The following is a 21,077-nucleotide window of genomic DNA, read 5'->3' on the forward strand; positions in this document are numbered from 1 at the left end:
GATTTCCACAGTTTGCCCTCACATAGCAACACCAAGTGAAAAATACTGTTGGGGTACTAGTTATAGCATTAAATAACAGTGTGCAGCACATTAAGGACAGAGATCCTACATGATTTTTTTTTAAGAATTGATTAATTTTCTATGCAATTTCCAATTTAACACCAAGTTTTTTTTTTCATTTTCAATTATCTTTATATACAGAAGATCGATTCAGTATATACTAAGTAAAGATTTCATCAGTTTGCACCCACACAGAAACACAAAGTGTAAAAATACTGTTTCAGTACTAGTTATAGCATTACTTCACACTGGACAACACATTGAGGACAGATCCCACATGAGACGTAAGTACACAGTGACTCCTGTTGTTGATTTAACAATCTGACACTCTTGCTCTTCTGGGAAGCCGACAAGATGGCGGAAGTGGAACAGAAGAAGAAGCGGATGTTCCACAAGTTCACCTACCGCAGCGTGGACCTGGACCAGCTGCTGGACATGGCCTATGAGCAGCTCATGCAGCTGTACAGCGCGTGGCAGCGGTGGCGGCTGAGCCCGGGCCTGCGGCGGAAGCAGCACTCGCTCCTCAAGTGGCTGCGCAAGGCCAAGAAGGAGGCGCTGCCCATGGAGAAGCCGGAGGTGGTGAAGACACACCTGTGTGACATGATCATCCTGCCCGAGATGGTGGGCAGCATGGTGGGCGTGTACAACAGCAAGACGTTCAACCAGGTGGAGATCAAGCCTGAGATAATCGGCCACTACCTGGGTGAGTTCTCCATTACCTACAAGCCCGTGAAGCACGGCCGGCCGGGCATCAGCGCCACACACTCCTCCCGCTTCATCCCGCTCAAGTAGCCCCAATAAAGCGCGCTCCCCCCGTGGAAAAAAAAAAAATTTGACACTCTTGTTTATGGCATCAGTAATCTCCCTAGGCTCTAGTCATGAGTTGCCGAGGATATGGAAGCCTTCTGTGTTCGCCGACTTCGATCTTATTCCAACAGGGTCATAGTCAAAGTGGAAGTTCTCTCCTCCCTTCAGAGAAAGGTACCTCCTTCTTTGATGGCCCCGTTCTTTCCACTGGGATCTCACTCGCTGAGATCTTTCATTTAGGTCTTCTTTTTTTTTTTTTTTCCAGAGTGTCTTGGCTTTCCATGCCTAAAATACTCTCATGGGATCTTGAGCCAGACCCGAATGCCTTAAGGGCTGATTCTGAGGCCAGAGTGTTATTTAGGACATCTGCCATTCTATGAGTCTGCTGTGTCTCCCACTTCCCATATTGGATCGTTCTCTCCCTTTTTGGTTCTATCAGTTAGTATTAGCAGACACTAGTCTTGTTTGTGTGATCCCTTTGACTCTTAGACCTATCAGTATGATCACTTGTGAACTGAAGATGATCACTTGGACTAGTGAGATGGCATTGGTACATGCCACCTTGATGGGATTGTATTGGAATCCCCTGGCACGTTTCTAACTCCATCATTTGGGGCAAGTCCGATTGAGCATGCCCCAAATTGTACATCTCCTCCCTCTCTTTTTCCCACTCTTATATTTAACAGGGATCACTTTTCAGTTAAAATTTAAACACCTAAGAATAATTGTGTGTTAATTACAGAGTTCAAGGTATGTTTATTCTTAAGTATTTTAATCTTCTTTGTGCCAGCCTAATAAAGCACATTATTTTTTAAACCGATTTTAACCTGTCTGAAATCAAGACATATCTTACCACCAAGGGTACATTATATTACGTCAGAGTTGGCAGTATTTTTTTTTTCTTAGTGGACATGAACATAACTTAAAATGGATGGTTTGTCAGACTCAATACATGGTATTAAATGGGACATGTCCATAAAACGGTGGAGATGAAAAGTAGGTACTTGGATCCATCATTTGGAGAAGAGAGGTTTGAACTGGAGATGGGAGAGTGGAGGTCATCTTAAATGTGCTATGTAAGCCTCAACGGTGGCTGAGACTCCTTCAGGAAGAACGTAGAGAAGACAGGAACCCAGGCTGCAGCAGAAGCTAGGTAGAAGAAGAGCTAGCAAAGGAAGCGTTTCTGTTTCCAGTTCAATGTTGTCATGATGGCTGTGGGCTTGTCACCTGACAAAAGGCCTGACAGGGCCAGGATCTTGTCTCTTTTGTTCTCTAACAAACCTCCGAGCCGAGCATTTTACTGCATTTAGATATTAACCTACATGCTGCAGATAAATTGGGAAAAGGCATTCAGAATAACCTGTTTACTTGGGAAAGAACAGATTGATCAACTGCCAACTCTTTCGTCTCTGAAAATCCTACATGACTACAAATATATCAGCCTTGTTTGTCTTCAGAGAGGTATTTTGTTCTGTTTTGATTTGGGATAGAGAATGAGCACATGATTATTGCATGTTAACCTAGAATAATCGTCTAAAGGCAGAAGAGGAAAAATAATCAGTAGGCTTACTACTCACAGTGAAAACCAGAGATGTATACAAAAATTCCGAGGAGTTCATATGCCATTTGTTGTCACATTTCTATAAGTAGGACACAGCTGCTAGTAATGCTAATTTATCCCTCTTTCTTATACTGTGTGTCAGATCACAGATGTGGAATTTTATCCACTCTGGTCTTCACTTTTTCCCTTCGTATTTCAAATGTCCTAACCATACACAACATTACCTTCATGCCATACCCTGTAGCAGCTGTTCTCAACCAAGGGCGGTTCTGATTCTCCAGGGAACAGCTGACACTACCTGGAGGCATTTTTCATTGTCACAGCTCAAGATGGAGCGCTACTGATGTCAAGAGGGTAGAAGGGCCGGCGCCGCGGCTCACTAGGCTAACCCTCCGCCTGTGGCGCAGGCACACTGAGTTCTAGTCCCGGTCGGGGCGCCGGATTCTGTCCCAGTTGCCCCTCTTCCAGGCCAGCTCTCTGCTGTGGCCTGGGAGTGCAGTGGAGGATGGCCCAAGTGCTTGGGCCCTGCACCCGCATGGGAGACCAGGAGAAGTACCTGGCTCCTGGCTTCAGATCAGCGCGATGCGCCTGCCGCGGCGACCATTGGAGGGTGAACCAATGGCAAAAAAAAGACCTTTCTCTCTCTCTCTCTCTCTCAGTCTACTCTGTCAAAAAAAAAAAAAAAAAAAAAAAAAGGTAGAAGTCAAGAATTTGCTGAACACCCCACAATCCAGGAACAGGCTCCCGAACCATGTGTCATCCGGCCCAAATATCAGTGGTGCTGAGATTAAGAAACTTTACATAGGGGGATGAATTTATGTGTGTAAGAATTTTACAATAAGCTGAAGTCTGAGGGCAAAGTTGATAACTTCACCAAATTCTCAGAAGAGGCATGACTCGGAAATCTAGGCCATGACAAAGAGATTCCAGAGGTGACAGATGTCACCATCTAGGGAAGAAAACCCTACCAGCTGGATTTCACTGTCTCTTTGTACCATCCACAGTCATTCATGGGCAGACAAGACATAGGGATTTCCTTCCTCTGGATCTTCCAAGTACCTTATCCCCCTATCAGCTGTATTAATAAGACTACAATGGCTATGGTGTCTAGGAATGATTAAACTAAAGCCTTATGTCAATTAAAAGAATCTGCCAGAGCCGATGCTGTGGCTTAGTAAACTACACCTCCGCTGCCAGCATCCCATATAGACACCAGCTCGTGTCCCAGCTGCTCCTCTTCCGATTCAGCTCTCTGCTGATGGTCTGGAAAAGCAGAAGATGGCCCAAGTGCTTGGGCCCCTGCACCTGCGTGGGAGACCCAGAAGCTCCTGGCTCCTGATGGACCCAGCTCGGCCACTGCGGCCATTTGGGAAGTGAACCAGTGGATGGAACACCTTTCTCTCTGTCTCTCCCTCAATCTATGACTCTGCCTCTCAAAAAAAAAAAAAAAAAATAGATCTTAAAAAAAAAAAAAATCTGCTCTCTTTAGACACAGTTCATTTGCTCAATACCACTATATTTACCACACTGCTTGTCACTGGGTATAAGATGGTAATGCAAACAGCTTGGAATCTAGTACCAGAGGGACATGAATAAAATTTAAACTGCAACAGGAGGGAAGAGTGAAAAGTGAAGTGTAGGGTGGACATTGTGGCCAAGAGGGTTCAGCTGCCAGGCAGGATGGCCACATCCCAGAGTGTGGGTTGGAGCCCCAGCTACAACACGTCTAATCCAGATTCCTAATGGGCCTGGGAGGCAGCAGGTGACGGCTTGGCTTCTTGCCACCAACACAGGAGACCCAGGTGGAGCTCTTTGCTCCTGGCTTCTGTCCTTGGCCTGGCTCAGCCCTGGCTGTTGCAGGCATTTGGGGAGTGAACCAGCAAATGGAAGATATTTCTGTGCCTCTTCCTCTCACTTTGTCACTCTTTCAAATCAAAATAAATCTTGGAACTAGGGACTGTATATCTAGACCATTCATGCCCAAGTCCAAGAGGCAGTTAACCCCTTCCTGGCCAAACAACTCTGTGACAGCTACATCCCAGCCCTGGAATTCGGGACAGATTGGGGTACATATCCACACACAACTAATTTTCTTGGGCACTAAGGTGAATTTGGTAGACTGGAGGCTTATGGGCAATTCGAGAATATTAAATGTCAAAGCTTTTGTTTTGTGTCACCAATAGATTGTTAAGAGACCAACATGTACGGGGGGTGGGGGGTGGGAGAGGCTTAAGAAAACAGAATAAACTGATATCTACAGCGCTATTTCCAGATAATCAGATGTAATAACCTCACGGCTGCCATTGCTCTTCGTCGGTACCTGTAACCATTTCCCAAAACACTAGCAACTTGAAAGACGTCTGGTGTTCTATTCCAGGATGACCCCAGAGACTACAACTGGAATGCTCTTAAAAGCTAGAATTAGGGATTTTGACTGTTTTCACTATGATCGATAACTGGTTAAACTTAACACAACGTGAACAGGTATTGAGACAGCACACGACACCCCATAAATACGTACAACTCTTAGCAAGTAAGCCACCAGCTGTTCCTGGGGCTGTGAGGCTTGAACCCCCTACTCACTAACAACCCCAGGGTAGGAAAACAGCCGGGAGCCTCCGCGCAGGGAGGGACAGGGCGGCGGTGAGAGAACAAAGGCCGCGCGTCCCTGCTCAGTGCCGTCCGCCCCGGCCTCACCGGGACCGGGACCGCGGACCCGCGCTGCTCTCCGGGGCCCTCCCAGGCCCGGCCCCTCTCAGCCGGGACTTAGGCAGGCGCCGCCGAAACCCGCTCGCCAGCCAGGGAGGAGTACCAGAAGGAAGCGGGGGCAGAGGCCGGGCCGCCGCCCGAGTGAGTGAGCCCGCGGCCGGGCGACTTGCGAAACACGCAGCCGCCCGCGCACCTCCGCCAGCCACGACCGAGGTCACGCGGCTGACAGGGTCGCGTGAAGAAGCCGCCCAGAGAGAGCGTGCCGGAGAGGCGGGGCGCCCGGGAACACTAGGCGACAACCCCGGCACTTCCCGTTCGCCAGGCCCGCCCCCTCGCGCTTATGTAATAGGGGCGCGCTGCCATTGGTCCGCCGACCGGAAGGGGCGCCTGAGTGCGAGAGGGCGGGAGTCGGGGGTGGGGGGTGGGGCGCCGCAGGAAGGCAGGGGGCGGGGCTGCGCGGGGCTGACGGCGCGGGGGCCACTGGGAGAGCGGCGCGGCGTGCGCGAGCGCGAGGCGGAGTGGCCTCCCTCAGGCTGAGGCGGCGGCGGGCGCGCGCGCGGCGGCGGCAGCGGCGGGTGTGCGAGGCGCGGGCTGTTGTGCTCCGGCGCTCCTCTTTCCCCTCCTCGGCGGGCGGAGGAGGCCGCAGCGGTGCTGGGAGCGCTCCACCTTCTTCTCTCCGCCAACCTGCGCCGGCCCTCTCGCGCTGCGCGGTCTCGCAGACCAGGACTGTCCCGGTCCCGGTGAGCGGCGGCGCTGGACGCCCAGGAAGCGGGGTGGAGGCGGGCCGGCGGGGGCCGCGAGGCCGGGGGCCTCCCCGGGACGGCGGGCCGGGGGTGGAGACGCTTCGGCGCCTGCCAGACCCCCTGCAGGTGGCCGGGTCGCACGCGGGCCGCGGCCGCCGAGCGGGGGCAGCCGAGCGGTAACCTTACCCTGGGCGACAGCAGCTGGCCGGGCGCTCGAGGCCGGCCTCCCGGTGCCTCAGGGGTCGGGTTCCGGGCGGCCGCGGCCTCCGGGAGGCGCGTCTCGGGCCGGGGTCGGTGGGGGCGGGAAGGAAGGTGCGCGCCGGGCCGCCGCAGGGGTCCGGGCGGCGCTGGGTGGAGCCGAGCGGGCCCCCTCCCGGCGCGCGCGGCCGCCCCTCGCCCCAAACGCGTGCAGTTAGCAGCTGGGGTCCGGGCCCGGGCCTCTTCCTTTCTGATGCTTCTGGAGAACGAGTCGACTTCCTGGATCCAAAATCCCTTTCTTTTACCTGTTAGGGTTTTTAAAGGATCTTTGGAGCCCGGCTTACTTGTTGCCTCTTGCGAGAGCTCCTTGTTTAAGAACATCTCCCTTCTCCCACTTGCCTCTCTGCAGCCCCCTCCGAAAACCACGCGAAATAAGTATTTCGTTAAAAAAACAAAAAACAGCATGCAGGTGTTTGTAATAGATCTCTTGCCTTTTAGTTTGTGATATTTAATTAAGGAGCAGCACGCTTAAGATTTGGTAGAAAATTCGATTGGCTTGAGAGCAAGTCATAGGTTGAGCTGTCCACAAGCAGGTGGTTTGTTGGTTTGCATTTCTGCTTTCGGAAAGGAAATAAATGCTGACTGTTGTCAGAAGTTAAGGGGCCCACCCCTTGCATTTAGCCTGTTTGATTCAATTTCCTTTACCTGGTGTTAAGCTTTGCGCCTTAATAAGGACAAGTGACTGCTGCGTTTTATTTATTAAAGCGTTTATGGCTTTTTGTTTTTACTGTTGTAAGGTGATCATGGAAAATGGGTTAAACCTATTGTGTAATATAAAATTTTAGAAGTCCTAAATGCAAAAGTTACAAATAATTTCGTGTTTCTAGTGACACTGTTTTGTACAAATCACTGTATGAAAATGTTATAAAAATAGTAAATAACTTCTAGATAGCAAATAAACTTCTGGAATTACTTGCCTACCATTTTGTAAGTTTTTTTTCCAATGTAAAACAGAAGGTTACCCACAAAGTCTGTATATTTACATACATAAAATAGGTCGTATGGAAGAGTTAAGATGTGGGAGAGGACTGAAGTATTCTAAAATAAGGTCCTGATACTAAGGCATTGAGACATAAAAAATGTTTTCAAAGTAAAACCATTGGTGCTTTTCATCCAAATAATATGTAAATAGCCAAATCTGTTTCCTGGAAATAGGTTTGTAAGCTTGCCATAACATTTAAACTTTACTTTGGAGAAAACAAATTCCATTTGCTAAGAACTAGTAAGGATTTGGTTTAAAAAAATGGAAGCCTAGTCGTCAAGGACTATTACAGCTGGGTATATTTACCATTGTTTGGTGGGAGTGGGATTCTTCCATTAAGTTGGCATACTAGATGTTTTTGTAATTGGTAAAATACTCAACCCACATTTTAGAAAAGCTTTGATCCTCTTTATCTTACCTGACTCAGTTCTGTGTTTAATGCTAGTGGGAATTTTTCCAAACATTTATTTATTTTGGTTTCCCATTTTGGGGAACAGGGAGGAAAGCTTAGTTGTTTCTCTACTGTAGTATCTAGACATCATGTCCATTAACTAATTAGGGTTCTAGTCAGAAAAAGCCAGCCCACTTTCTGGGTACAGTTGATTTAGATCCATTGTATGTTCATGTACTGCAGTGACTTACAAGTTTAAAATTCAATTACAGTGCTAATCAGAACTGTACATAGGAATTCTACTTAGGATCCAGTTTTAATATATTTAAAAAGCAGTTGAGGCTCATAGACCCTATATGAGCAGATTTAACTTGTATTGTCAGTAGACGTCTTTGATTTTAATGGGAAAGTAAAAGTACTTTTTTGGTGACAATTTTAATCTATTTAGGTTCACTTCAGACCATTAGTAATAAAAAGTAGATACCCTTACCTTTTTGACAGGTTCATTCTCTCAACTGGGAAATAACTTAATCTTATTTAACAATTTGTGCAGTAATTCAGCAAAGCCCAATTTTGGGGGAAAATTTAGACTATCACAGTAGTTTTATGAAACAAGTATTTAAGAGAATAGTCCCCACCTATTCCTATAATCTTTAGATGGGCTAGCTGATAGCTCTTATTTCTCTTAAACTTAGAATAATTGCAGATCACAACAATGAATACTGAAAGGGAAAATTACCTTTACAAAGTGATCAAATTAAATGACAGTGGGAGGGACTGAACTTTGTTCAGAAACTTTCTCTGGATTGCATACAGTAAAAGTACAAACATTTTTAGATGAACAACTCAGATGAATTTTTAAAGTAGACCTGAGTGTATATTTGCATTTCTGTTGGATATATCCCAACAGTGGAATTACTGGGTCATAGAATAGACACTTACCAATGGTTGTACCAATTTATACTCTTTAAATTTATACTGTATTTTAAAAGTATCATGTGAGACCTTGAAAACGGCTATGTTCTGATTGCTGGATGTTTCTATAAAACCTAAGGCTTCAAAGCTGAGAATTTACTATGTTAAATATCTTGTTCTTATTGAACTTTGATAAATTCAAGATAATGAAATTGAACATCTTGATTCTGCTTGGAAAGAGACAAAGTGAAAATGCTTAGATTACTATATTAGAGAAAATAAAACACTCTAATGTCTCAACTTTTGATTTTAGATATGGCTCGTGGACAGCAGAAGATTCAGTCTCAGCAGAAAAATGCCAAGAAGCAAGCTGGACAAAAGAAGAAACAAGGACATGACCAAAAGGCTGCTGCCAAAGCTGCCTTAATATATACCTGCACTGTCTGCAGGGTGAGGGGGTCCAGAGACCTTGCTTTCCTTAAACAGCTCTTTCACTATAAATTGGTTTGAATAGATTGAGATCTTACCAACAGTGGCAAAGTAGATGCTTTACTTGAAATAGATTAGAGAGCTGGTTAGAAATCCATCTTCATTCACTCAATCTACAAATTTTTTTTGAATGTCTCCTATCATTAGCCCTAATTTTCTTAGGTGCTGGGGACAAGGAATGAACAAAGCATAGTCTGTTGCCTAATGAAGAATCAAGATGTCTTTAAATGGGTAGAACTTTGTAAGGAAGCTAAATCTGCATTCTTCTTATATGTATATAGCATTTTATTTATTTGAGAGGCAGTTACAAAGAGAGACAGAAGTGGAGAGAAAGAGATCTTCCATCCACTGGTTCCTCCCCAAATGGAGGAACAACGGCCAGGTGTGAGCCAGGAGCTTCATCTGGGTCTGCCATGTGGGTGGCAGGGACCCAAGCACTTGGGCCATTCTCTGCTGCTTTCTCAGGTGCATCAGCATGGAGCTGGATTGGATCTGGAGCAACCGGGACTTGAGCTAGTACCCATATGGGATGCTGGCACTGAAGGCAGTGGCTCAACCTGCCATGCCATTTCATTGACCCCTAGATCTACTTTCTTAGTTTAGGTCTGACTACACTATGTAAGATACCAAAGGTGAATGCACCTTTGGTTATGCAATTGACTTTTTCCCCTCCCCTAAGCCTACAGGTACACTGTCGACAAAACTACATAGAATGTACTTGTGCTTGAGGTTTTTACTAGAGTTGATGAGTTTTATTGGATTTGAAGAATGCTAGTAACACCTATTATTGAGTGCTTACCATGTCCCAGACACTATTCCATGTGTTTTGTATGTATTCATCCATTTAATCCACAGAACAATCCTGTGAGACTTTTATGTTTGCATCTTACAAAAGAGTAAGTTGAGTTGTAGGAGTTAAGAAACTTGGTCTAGGAAGCAGAAGAACTGGGATTCTGGAATTTGAACACATTCCATCTCCTTCATCCACTGCCTCCTAGAGCAGTGTCTGAAATCCCAAGTCTCTTCTTGCCATACGTAAGCTCGCCTCTCTTCAAATTAGTAGATGGAAGTCCCTGAGGAAATATGCATAATGGGGTGCGTCCAGTACATGAGTAATTCTCAAGGCCCCTGTTCCTGGGGAGGGTTGATGATATGGACATGAAGGGATCTTGATAAAACATGATTCCTCCTCTGAAGTTTATCATCTGTTGGAGTCATTACCAATGAAAATGAAGCTCGTATCTACACAAAAGTTCTTATTACTCTAGGAGAGAGGGAATTTATTCCATTAAATATCTTGTTTGTATTGAACTTTGATAAATTCAAGATAATAAAATTGAGTATCTCTGGTTCTCTTTGGAAAGAGACAAGCTGAAGATAAATTTCACTACATCAGCGATGAAGAAATACATTGACCTGAAAGTACTAGAATGGCTCACATATTTTAAAACTCAGAGTCAGGAACTTTAATTTCATGTTTTATGTAATTGAATGCGTTGAAGAGTGAATAACTGAAGGTCCTTGCGAGGAAAATCAGTACTGAGTAGTGTAGTATTTAAGAGCTGAAGTACCTGGTAGCTAACAAAGTAGGTCTTGGGCAAATTCAGTTTTAGTTTCCTTATCATGTAAATTGAGGATAATAGGAAATAATAGTGTGAAAGTTCCGTGAGAGCTGAGGTAACATGCTGAACATAATCAGGTTTAGTAAGTGTTACCTGTTATTTGCTTTAAAGAGATAAACAGAATACTCCATGCTATGTTACCTACCCCTTTATATTTGAAAAGCGGGAATGTTAAAAATTTGTCACAGAATCCCTCCTCATGTGCATGCCATCGAGGTGTAGGAATTTAAGAGTGTTTTGTGATAATTGTCAGGAGCAGATTCAAACTGTACAGATTTAAACTGTAGCACATTTTTTTTATTTCATAAATAAAGTCCAGCTCTTCTTTTTTTTGCACATTTTAAAAATCAGACACAAATGCCAGACCCTAAGACCTTCAAGCAGCACTTTGAGAGCAAACATCCTAAGACTCCACTTCCTCCAGAATTGGCTGACGTTCAGGCATAAAGTTGTTTACAGGTAATTGACTCTTTCTGTTGGTTTGTCACTGTCAGGGTTGAGCAGAACTCTCTTTTGTAATTGTGGAATAATTTCTGCCTGCTGAGACTTTATTGTTTCCCCCTTGTAAATTGTTTAATTTCATCACTAGAACTTTACGATAGTTATTTAAAATTTACTGGAGCAGTTGATAATTGTCAGAAACCCTTTTCCTCAGACCATTTCCTTCCAGTGCCTTTGAAACTCCCTAGTTTTTAGTGATGTAGCCTAAAATGGGGAGATGAGTAGATGTTTGGCCAACTCTGGTGCAAGAATAGAGAAGACCAGTGTCCCTGAGTTGCTTTTTAACTGTTATTTTATTTACAATGCTTAACACCAGAGCTTCTAAGCATTAAAAGATAGGGCAGAATGTAGGCATATACTGTACAGACTTGATAGCTGCTTGAAAATCATTAGCCACTTTCTGTGGTTGGGGGTGTCCTCCTAGATGGTAGAGCGGGCGAAGAGGCAGTGTGTGTGAATGAATTATGTTTAGTGTAAATTTCTCAAAGATCTTGTTGTAAAATCCAGTTTACAAATCTGTCAGAGACTGGCTTGATAGGTTTTTCTTTGACGTATGAGGTGCTTGTGAACTGGGCTTGTGCGAGGGCTGCACTCACTCTGTGCTTGTTTTACAGGCGAATTTGTGACACCTCTGACTCTTCTGCTGTCTCAGACCCTAGGTAACAAACCTGCAGCTGCTTTTCTAACAAACTGTTGATCAGCAAAAATACAGGGGCTACAAAAACACTCATTTTTATGCTGTTCCCTTTTGAGCTTCATGCAAAGACAATTCTGTGTAAATGTACAGTTGACTCTGATTTGGAAATCTGGAAATCAGTCCATCCTTGTTATAAAAATTTTTTTACAATTGTAATTATATTGATGTTCATATTGTGTAAAATAACTCATTTAATAAAGTAGTACTTTGATTTTACAACATCACAGGACAAATGGTTCTAGAAATTCTGTTCTAAGTTTCCACATTATTTGCCTTATACAAATCTTATGAATTCACTAGATAGAATTGCAAATGCAGTTCTTAATCTCTTTCTCGGCTCAATGGCAGGTTCGTTAAACTAGACTCATTCATTAAAATTGTGCACACAGTTTTATTGGCAGCTGATTTAGGTGAAGAATGACTGATCTGCTGCCATCATGCATTGCAATTATATGTCATTGCCCTCCTCTGATTATTTCCTGTGTTTGAAGTTGGAATGTTTAAACATGATGTATGACCTATTAGTTGCCAGCCAGTATGCCCTGTAAATATCTAATAAATTCCTAAAACCAGTTCTGGATTGTCAGCCCTTCTGAAAGATTAGGTTTTGAAGAATATGCCATAATGAAATGACCATTAAGCCTGTTGTTTAGTAAAAGATATGATGGAATGAACATGGTAAAACCAGTAAAGATAGACCTTTGATAAATTATATAGAGTCTTTCAAAATTCTTCAGGTTCTTTAATTTGGAATCAAAACAATTTCTAGAGGAGTTTTTGGAAGTGATTAACTATTTGGCCAATTTTTATGATTAAATTTTGCATTAAGAGGAAGTTTGGAATGGCTTGTGGCTGGGTTAATTCTCAGACTCTCTCCTAAGTCAGTAGTTGATTTTAGGAGTTTATTTTGTGCTCATTCCTATACTAAAAGACTTTGTGTATGGTATGACTTCCATCTGAACTAGAAAATCTTCACATTGTTTTGGATCTAAGGATAGGAAAGGGGGTTTGTTCAAATGGATGAAGTAAATCCCTACCAATTAATGAAGACTTAATTTTAGGGTTCCTCTAATTTGCTTTTGTCAGCTATTGTACAAATGGAACTGTTGTAACATGGAATAAATTTTAAAATTAATATAATAAGAACACTAAAATATTTCCTGGTATAATTTGCCGAAAGCTGCAGATGTGCTCCTGTGGATTACAAAGTGCATTCACTGTGTCTGCTCTAACTCATCACTGCGTTGGTTCTGTGGTTCTGAATATTCTGCCCACCGCGTTTGTCTTCACTATAGTTTATACCTTACAATAAGATACTCCCAAGGAAAGCTTCAGTGCTGATAGTTTTCTAGCAACTCCTGTTTTCATACCTTTGCTTTAAAGTACAGTTCTTCTGTTTCATGTATTTGATTTCCTAAGTTTCGAATTTAGTATCTGTTGTTTTCTAATATGTTGATTACCAGGACATTAGAATTTTACCTTATTTCTAGAGTGGGTATTACAGTTCTGGTTAAATTACAACTTAAAAGTTAAAAAGTGCTTTGAGTATATGTATGTTTATATTTAGTAACAAATCATCTAAAAGCCATTCTTGCATTTTGGTTTAGTTTTTTTCATTTGTTTTACTGACTGTAATTCAGAAAAAAAGGTTTTTTTGTTCTTGTATTTAACACTTTTTATAAGCAGCTGAAGACACCATATTTAGTCCTTTATCTAAGGTGGGGAAGTAGCTGCATTGATCTTACCTGAGATATTAATTCTGAAACTTCATGTGGATATTATTAGTAAAACCCCGTTTTCATTGTGCTTAAGTCAAATCTACTATAAGGAGAAGATTGCAAGTCTGTTTTAAACATCCTTGTAATTTAATTTGAAGATTCTAACTGATCACAGCAAAGTTTGTTATAAAACTTATGGTGTCTTCAAAGACTTGATAAAATACACTGAGAGAGAAATGGTTCGTTTGTTTTCTGTATTTCCATTAGTTGCCAAAAGGAATGGGGTTAAGTTTAAACTTGTTTCCATTCTCTTCATATGCATATACATCCCCATGTTTAACTGACACACTGGGGCCTCAGTTGTGTGCTGTACTGTCTTATTAAAGAAGCTATTAAAGAAAACTAAACTAGTCTAATTTCTTGGACATTCTAGGAGATTTTAATATTGCCTCTTTGTTTCTTTTTAAACTTAGAATTGTCTTTGTAGTGTAGCTTAGTAGTTAGAAGGGTGTGGCAGAGATTTTTTTCATTTTTCATTGTGTTTCCTACAGTCTATTTTGGATTTGTAGAGACTTAAAAGTGAATGGGAAGTTTGTCATGTTGAAGTAAGTCCATTGTTCGAAGGGATGTAATTGACTATTAACATGAAAATAATTTTTAAATGGAAAATGCGTAGGTTAGTTAATTGAATTGGGTGGGTAAATCCTTAGTGACATTGATTAAGATTTTGGTCAGAGATACATACGTAGAGTGTATAGCAGCAAAGATTAACATAAGGGGGTTGTATTTGTTGAGACTTTATACTCTGAAATACTTCAGGCTAACCTAATTTTATAATGAAAGTTTCAGAAAAATGGGAAGAGCTTCCCGGTGTATATATAGATTAAATAGAATACCTGCTTGATTAAGAAAATGGAAGTTTTCTGAGTCAAAGTTCAATTTGTTATTGTGGACTACCATAATAAACTGAAAATATCTATGATTTTAGATGTTCTTTAGATAAGCCCTTTACTGGGTTGCTATTTTTTTGTTTGTTTTTGCACAGCCATCTGGAGCTTCATGTCTTTGTATATGGTTTGACTCCAAAGGTACAATCTGCACATTCAGAGGCAGACCACTTAGATTCAAATGGGCATGTCCTTAGTGTGAGGTAATTGTGTTAAGGTGTTTTGTTTTTGTTTTTGTTTTTGTTTGTTTGTTTGTTTTTGGCAGGCAGAGGGGACGGTGAGAGAGAGAGACAAAGGTCTTCTTTTTTCCGTTGGTTCACCCGCGCCAATGGCCGCTGCAGCCGGCGCACCGCGCTGATCCGAAGCCAGGAGCCAGGTGCCTCTCCTGGTCTCCCATGCGGGTGCAGGGCCCAAAGACTTGGGCCATCCTCCACTGCACTCCCGGGCCACAGCAGAGAGCTGGCCTGGAAGAGGAGCAACTGGGACAGAATCCTGCGCCCCTACTGGGACTAGAACCCCGTGTGCCAGTGCCACAGGCGGAGGATTAGCCTATTGAGCCGTGGCGCTGGCCTAAGATGTTTTTTTATATATATACATATATAATATATATATATAATATATATAGCATTCTTTATCATTATTTTGTTTTTGGTTTTTTTTTTTGGACAGGTAGAGTTATAGACAGTGAAAGAGAGACAGAGAGAAAGGTCTTCCTTCCGTTGGTTCACTCCCGTAATGGCTGCTACTGCTGCCGCTGCGCTGATCCAAAGCCAGGAGCCAGGTGCTTCTCCCGGTTTCCCATGTGGGTGCAGGGACCCAAGCACTTGGGCCATCCTCTGCTGCCCTCCCAGGCCACAGCAGAGAGCTGGACTGGAAGAGGAGCAACTGGGACAGAACCCGGGGTGCCGACGCCACAGGCGGAGGATTAGCCAAGTGAGCCACGGCGCCACCTCTGTATCATTATTAATAATGGCTAAGGACTTTGTAGACCACATAAATACCTCACTTTATCATTGCCTTCTGTATTATAGAATTCTGGTTGGTACTTAGTAACATTCTATTAACATTTTAATTGCCAGGAAGTGCTTACTCCATACTGTTTCCTGTATAATGTAGTAGTAGGTCTCAAAATGAGCTCTGTAGCTAGGGTGACCATATGTCTGAGTTTGCCAAAGACAGTCTTAGTTTAAATACTAACACTAAGCCTATTTTATATAAATTGTTAACTACTAAGATATCTCATTATTTATCTTAATAGTTCCTCCTTTTATTTAAATGTGTCAACTAGTTTATGAGTCGACCTATCAAACAACTGAGGTACTTTTTTTTTTTTTTTGTAATATAGGTATTTTAAAAAGTTCCCTACAGTACCCAGAAATTCTAACTCATTAAAATAGAATCTGTGATAGTGCCAAGGTGTATAAAGAACTTGAATCTATTTTTACTTAATTTTTTGGTCCTACTGTGACATAATATCTGATAAAATGAATTAGATTATAAAATTTTGAAATGCCTTTATTCACAGACACTCATAAAAGTAGTATATTGTTTGTACTAAGTTCAGACTTTTTAGAGATTTATTTACTTACTTGAAAGAGTTGAGGGAGAGACAGATCCTTCATCTGCTGCTTCGTTCCCCAGATGGCCACAACAGCCAGACTAAAGACAGGAGCTTCATTTGGGCAGGGGCCCAAACACTTGAGTCATCTTCCATTGCTTTTCCCATGCCATAAACCAGGAGCTGGGTCAGAAGTGTAGCAGCTGGGACATGAACCTGTGCCTGTATGGAATGCCAGCATGGCAGGTGGTGTCTTTAATGCTACACCATAAGAGCAGCCCCAAAGTTCAGACTTTTATTCCCTCGTGATTTTTGCACCTGAAAGGCACTTGGGATGAGAGGTAGGACACCTTTGCTAATGTAAAATATAAAAATCCATTGTAACTTAGACAAACACTGGGATAACTGTATTAACCAGCAGTTTTTTTAAAAAAGATTTATTTATTTGAAAGAGTTACACAGAGAGAGGAGAGGCAGAGTGAGAGAGGTCTTCCATCTGCTGGTTTACTCCCCAATTGGCCACAACGGATGGAGCTGTGCTGATCTGAAGCCAGGAACCAAGAGCTGCTTCAGGGTCCCCCACGTGGGTGCAGGGGCCCAAGGACTTGGGAGCCAGCAATTTTTGATACAGGAAGCTTCTATACGCTCTTGATCTGAATCTCTGAAATTTTGTTTTCAATAAACTCTTGGGGTCAACGTCATGGCATTTCAGGTAAAGCTGCTGCCTGCAAGGCTGGTACCCCAGATAGTCACAGATTCATGTTCTAGCTGCTGTGTTTCCAATCCAGCTCCCTGCTAAAGGCCTGGGAGAAGCAGCAGAAGGTGACCCCAGTGTTTGAGCCCCTGCCACCCACATGGGAGTCTCAGATGAGACTTGTGGTTTTGGCCTGGCCCAGCAGAGGCCATTGTGGCCATCTGGGGAGTGAACCAGCAGATAAAAGATCTCTTTCTCTAACTTTGAAATAAATAAAATGTTAAAAAAAAAAAAAGTTTTTAAATGCTCTTAAAAAGCAGGATTTTATGTATTTGAAAGGCAGAAACAGAGCTTCCATGCTCTGGCTCACTGCCCAAATGGCCGCAACAGCCATGGCTGGGCCGGGTAAAAGCCAGGAGCCTAGAACTCCATCCTGGTCTTCCATGTGGATGGCAGGCCCAGACACTTGGGCCATGAGCAATTGCTTCTTCAGGTGTATTAGCAGAGAGCTAGATCAGAAGCAGAACAGCCAGGACTCTAGCTGGCACTTCGTTGTGGGATGCTGTGTTGCAGGCAGTGGCTTATCCCACTATGCCACAAGACCAGCCCCTTAAAATACTTTCAGACCCACAGAACAGTTGTTACACAAGAGAGTTCTCGTGTATCCCCCACCCGACGTCATTTCTCCTGATGTTATAGGCTTGTAGTACGATGTCCTCTTCTGTTTCAGGATCCAGTCTAGGACAGCACCTGGCGTCCAATTACTGTTTCTCCTTGGCCTTAGTTGTCCGTGACAGTTTTCCAGTCTCCCCCTTCTTGTATGTGACCTTGACAATTTTGAGGTGTATGGGTTAGATATGTTGTAAAGTGTCCCTCAATTTGGGTTTGTCTGCTTTTCTCATAATGATTACAGTGAGGTAACAGGCGTTTTGGAGAGAAGAACATAGAGGTGAAGAGCCCTTCTCATTATGTCTTCTTGTGGGCACAGGATCTCCACACAGCATCACTAACATGTTAGCCTTCATCCCTTAGTGTCTACTAAGTTTGTACCGTGGAAAGTTACCATTAAGCTTTCGGTAGGTTATTTTTCAAGAGTAAGTTCAGCCCTCAAAGGGAGTGGGTTGAAGTTCTGCTTTTGGAGGGGAGAATATCTGTGTACTTGTATATTATTTTAAGTTCTTATTTCTTCTCCATTTGTTCAGTCACATTTATATGGACCTGTAACCTAGTACTGTATTTTATGTAAATGATTACAGCTTTGACCACTGAGATCTCTTCCAGGGTGATCCTGGACCCTCTGATGTGCCTCCTTCTTTTGTTTTTTGTGCACTTGCTAATTTTTGGAACTACAAGATAGTCCAGGCTCACCTCACATTTTCACTACTCGAACCCTCTAATGTGCCATTTCTCCAAGTAGCTTGAATTCCTTTTATTGGAGAATTATATTTAGAAACCTAGGTCTGAGTGCTGAGTGGGAGTTGTTGGAGTTTATTGTTGATGATTATTATGAAGCAGTGCGCTTTTCCCCCATTAGGTCAAATTTGAGAGTTTACGAAAGGAAGAGTATCTTTAGTATCATTCAAGGATGAACTCTCTGAGTTGTTTGCACACTTTTACTGAAGCCTTATATTTCAGGTCACCAATGTACTTATTTATTTGACAGAGTTAGTGAGAGACAGAGAGAAAGGTCTTCCTTCCATTGGTTCACCCCCCAAATGGCTGCTACGGCCGGCGCTGTGCCAATCCGAAGCCAGGAGCCAGGTGCTTCTTCCCGGTCTCCCATGCGGGTGCAGGAACCCAAGCACTTGGGCTATCCTCCACTGCCTTCCCAGGCCACAGCAGAGAGCTGCACTGGAAGGGGAGCAACCGGGACTAGAACCCGGTGCCCATATGGGATGCCGGAGGTGGAGGATTAACCAAGTGAGTCACGGCGCCGGCCCCCACCAATGTACTTATTGAGAATAATATATGTGAGGTTGCATTTTCACTTGCAAAGCATTATATAAAGGCAATATATTATACAAAGAAACAGAGCAAAGGTCCTTGACATTTATTTACATGCATTTAGGCTGTATGGTTAAGTGCTGGGTTATGTCTTAAAGATAACTTCTATAGGGATATAGAAGGAGGTATACTAGCTATGGGAGGGCCATGGCTTGAGGGTAGAGCATCCGTCTGTGCCTGGAAGAATGGAGAGTCAGCTGAGGGAGGAGCAGGAGTCAGTAGGGAAAGCAAAGGTCTGGGTGGCTGAGTGAGCAGAACCTCAGGCAGGTACATAACGTTTCTCAGAAAGTGAACAGGTCGGCCAGAGCTCGGGCATGTGAATGCAAGCCTCTGAGCCCAAGGGTAAGAGTGGGGAGAGGTGGTTAGGATAGGACCAGATTGAGTAATGCCTGCACACTGCAGTAAATTATCCAAACTATTCCTAACATGGATCCTTTAAGGGTCTGGGGGCAAGGGAGTGAAATACTGGGGGTCTGTTAGGAATATGTATCTATAAGTGAAATAGTGTGTTGTTGCTTTTTTTTTTTTTTTTTTTGATTATTTATTTGAAAAGCAGAGTTAGAGAGGTCTTCACTCCCCAGTTGGCCACAACGGCCGGAGCTGAGCTGATCTGGAGCCAGGAACTTCTTCCAGGTCTCCCACGCAGGTGCAGGGGCCCAAGGACTTGGACCATCTTCTGCTGCTTTCCCAGGCCATAGCAGAGAGCTGGATCAGAAGTTGAGCAGCCAGGACTTGAACTGGCACCCATATGGCATGCCGGCATTGCAGGCAGCGGCTTTACCCACAGCGCCACAGCGCCACAGCGCCGGCCCCAGGTACTGTTTGATGGTGATTACAACCTCTTGTATCTGTCACTGTTTTCTAGTGGAGTATATTGTCTATAACTTAATGGTTGTTCAGGGTTATTATGAATGTATATTAACAGGCAGGACTTTGTTCTAATGCACTGATCTTGCTAGGTCTCAAAGAGCTGTGTTAGGGATATTTGTGCTAAATGGTCCATGGCAATAGTTAGTATGTCTACATGATGTTGATTGTCTTCTATTTCATTATAAAAGTGATTCTTTTTTCTAAAAGATTTATTTATTTATTTGAAAGAGTTACACAGAGAAGGAGAGAGAGAGAGATGCCTTCCATCCACTGGTTCACTCCCCAGTTGGCCACAATGGCCGGAGCTGAGACGATCCAGAGCCAGGAGTCTCCTCCAGGTCTCCCATGCGGCTGCAGGGGCCCAAGGACTTGGGCCATCCTCCATTGCTTTCCCAGGCCACAGCAGAGAGCTGGATCGGAAGCAGAGCAGCCGGGTCTTGAACTGGTGCCCATATGAAGTGCTGGCACTGCAGGCGGCGGCTTGAAAAGCAGAGTGATACTGAGTTTTTTGATTCACTGGTTCACTTACCAAATACTTGCGGCAGCCTGAACTAAGGAGGAATACAGAGCTGTGGAATCCATTGGATCTCCCATGTCCATGCCAGGAACCCAAGTACTAGGGCCGTCATCTGCCTCCTGGACACGTTATCAGGAAGCTGGATCAGAAGAGCAAAGTAGCTAGGACTCAAACCAGGTACTCCAGTATGGGATGTGAGCATCCAAGCAGTGGCTTAACCCATGATGCCACAATGGCCACCCCAAAAGTAATACATTTTGACATACATTTCATTATATTTAGAAATTTGGAGAACATAATAAAGTTGAATTTTATATTTTTTTTATTTATTTATTTTTAAGAGCATTTAGTGGCTCTCATGTAACTGAAAAGGCCCAAATCAGGCATCGCCTACCATTCGAGCTCAAATGATATCACAGTGACACCATTTTTTTTTTTTTTTTTTAAGATTTATTTATTTGCAAGTCAGACTTACACAGAGAGGGGAGAGGCAGAGAGAAAGAGAGAGAGTCTTCCATCAGTTGGTTCACTCCCCAAATGGCCACAACGGCCAGAGCTGTGCCGATGCGAAGCCAAGAGCATCTTCTGGGACTCCCACAAGGGTGCAGGGGCCCAAGGACTTGGGCCATCTTCTGCTGCTTTCCCAGGCCACAGCAGAGAGCTGGACTGGAAGTGGAGCAGCCGGGTCTAGAACTGGTGCCCATATGGGATGCCACACTTCAGGCCAGGGCATTAACCCGTTGTGCCACAGCACCGTCCCCTAAAGTTGAATTTTTTAAAATTTACCAGGTGGTGGACATGGTGGTACAGCACTTGTGACAGATATCAGCATCGCATCAGAGTGCTAGTTTGTGTTCTGTTGTGTCCGCATCTGATCCAGCTTCCTGTTAATGTGCCTGGAAAGGCAATGGATGATGGCTCAAGGACTTAGGCCCCTGCCACCCATTTAGGAAACCCAGATGAGGTTCCTGGTTGCTGACTTTGAGTCAGCCCCAGCCCCTGGCTGTTGGTCTGTTTGAGTAATGAACCAGAAG

The 21,077-nt window shown here is 43.7% G+C and overlaps 1 protein-coding gene and 1 long non-coding RNA gene across 2 annotated transcripts; both read left to right on the forward strand.

The window, feature by feature from the left end:
• The first annotated feature begins 414 nt into the window (after window positions 1-414).
• On the forward strand, window positions 415-869 carry LOC133758321 (small ribosomal subunit protein uS19-like). The gene has a single exon (XM_062189485.1). It carries the CDS (start codon window positions 415-417, stop codon window positions 850-852), a length of 438 nt encoding a protein of 145 aa, XP_062045469.1. The 3' UTR covers window positions 853-869.
• Window positions 870-5,708: 4,839 nt separating this feature from the next.
• Window positions 5,709-12,307, forward strand: LOC133757599 (uncharacterized). Its single transcript, XR_009865701.1, has 4 exons — window positions 5,709-5,877; window positions 8,740-8,876; window positions 10,889-10,996; window positions 11,653-12,307. It is a non-coding gene; the product is annotated as an uncharacterized LOC133757599 (long non-coding RNA).
• The last annotated feature ends 8,770 nt before the right edge of the window (window positions 12,308-21,077 follow it).

Source organism: Lepus europaeus, chromosome 4, assembly GCF_033115175.1.
Source record: "Lepus europaeus isolate LE1 chromosome 4, mLepTim1.pri, whole genome shotgun sequence".
Taxonomy (NCBI): Eukaryota; Metazoa; Chordata; class Mammalia; order Lagomorpha; family Leporidae; genus Lepus; species Lepus europaeus.

Excerpts from the sequence above, each read along its gene's own strand:
- LOC133758321 (XM_062189485.1), top strand. The coding sequence starts at position 415 with ATGGCGGAAGTGGAACAGAAGAAGAAGCGGATGTTCCACAAGTTCACC.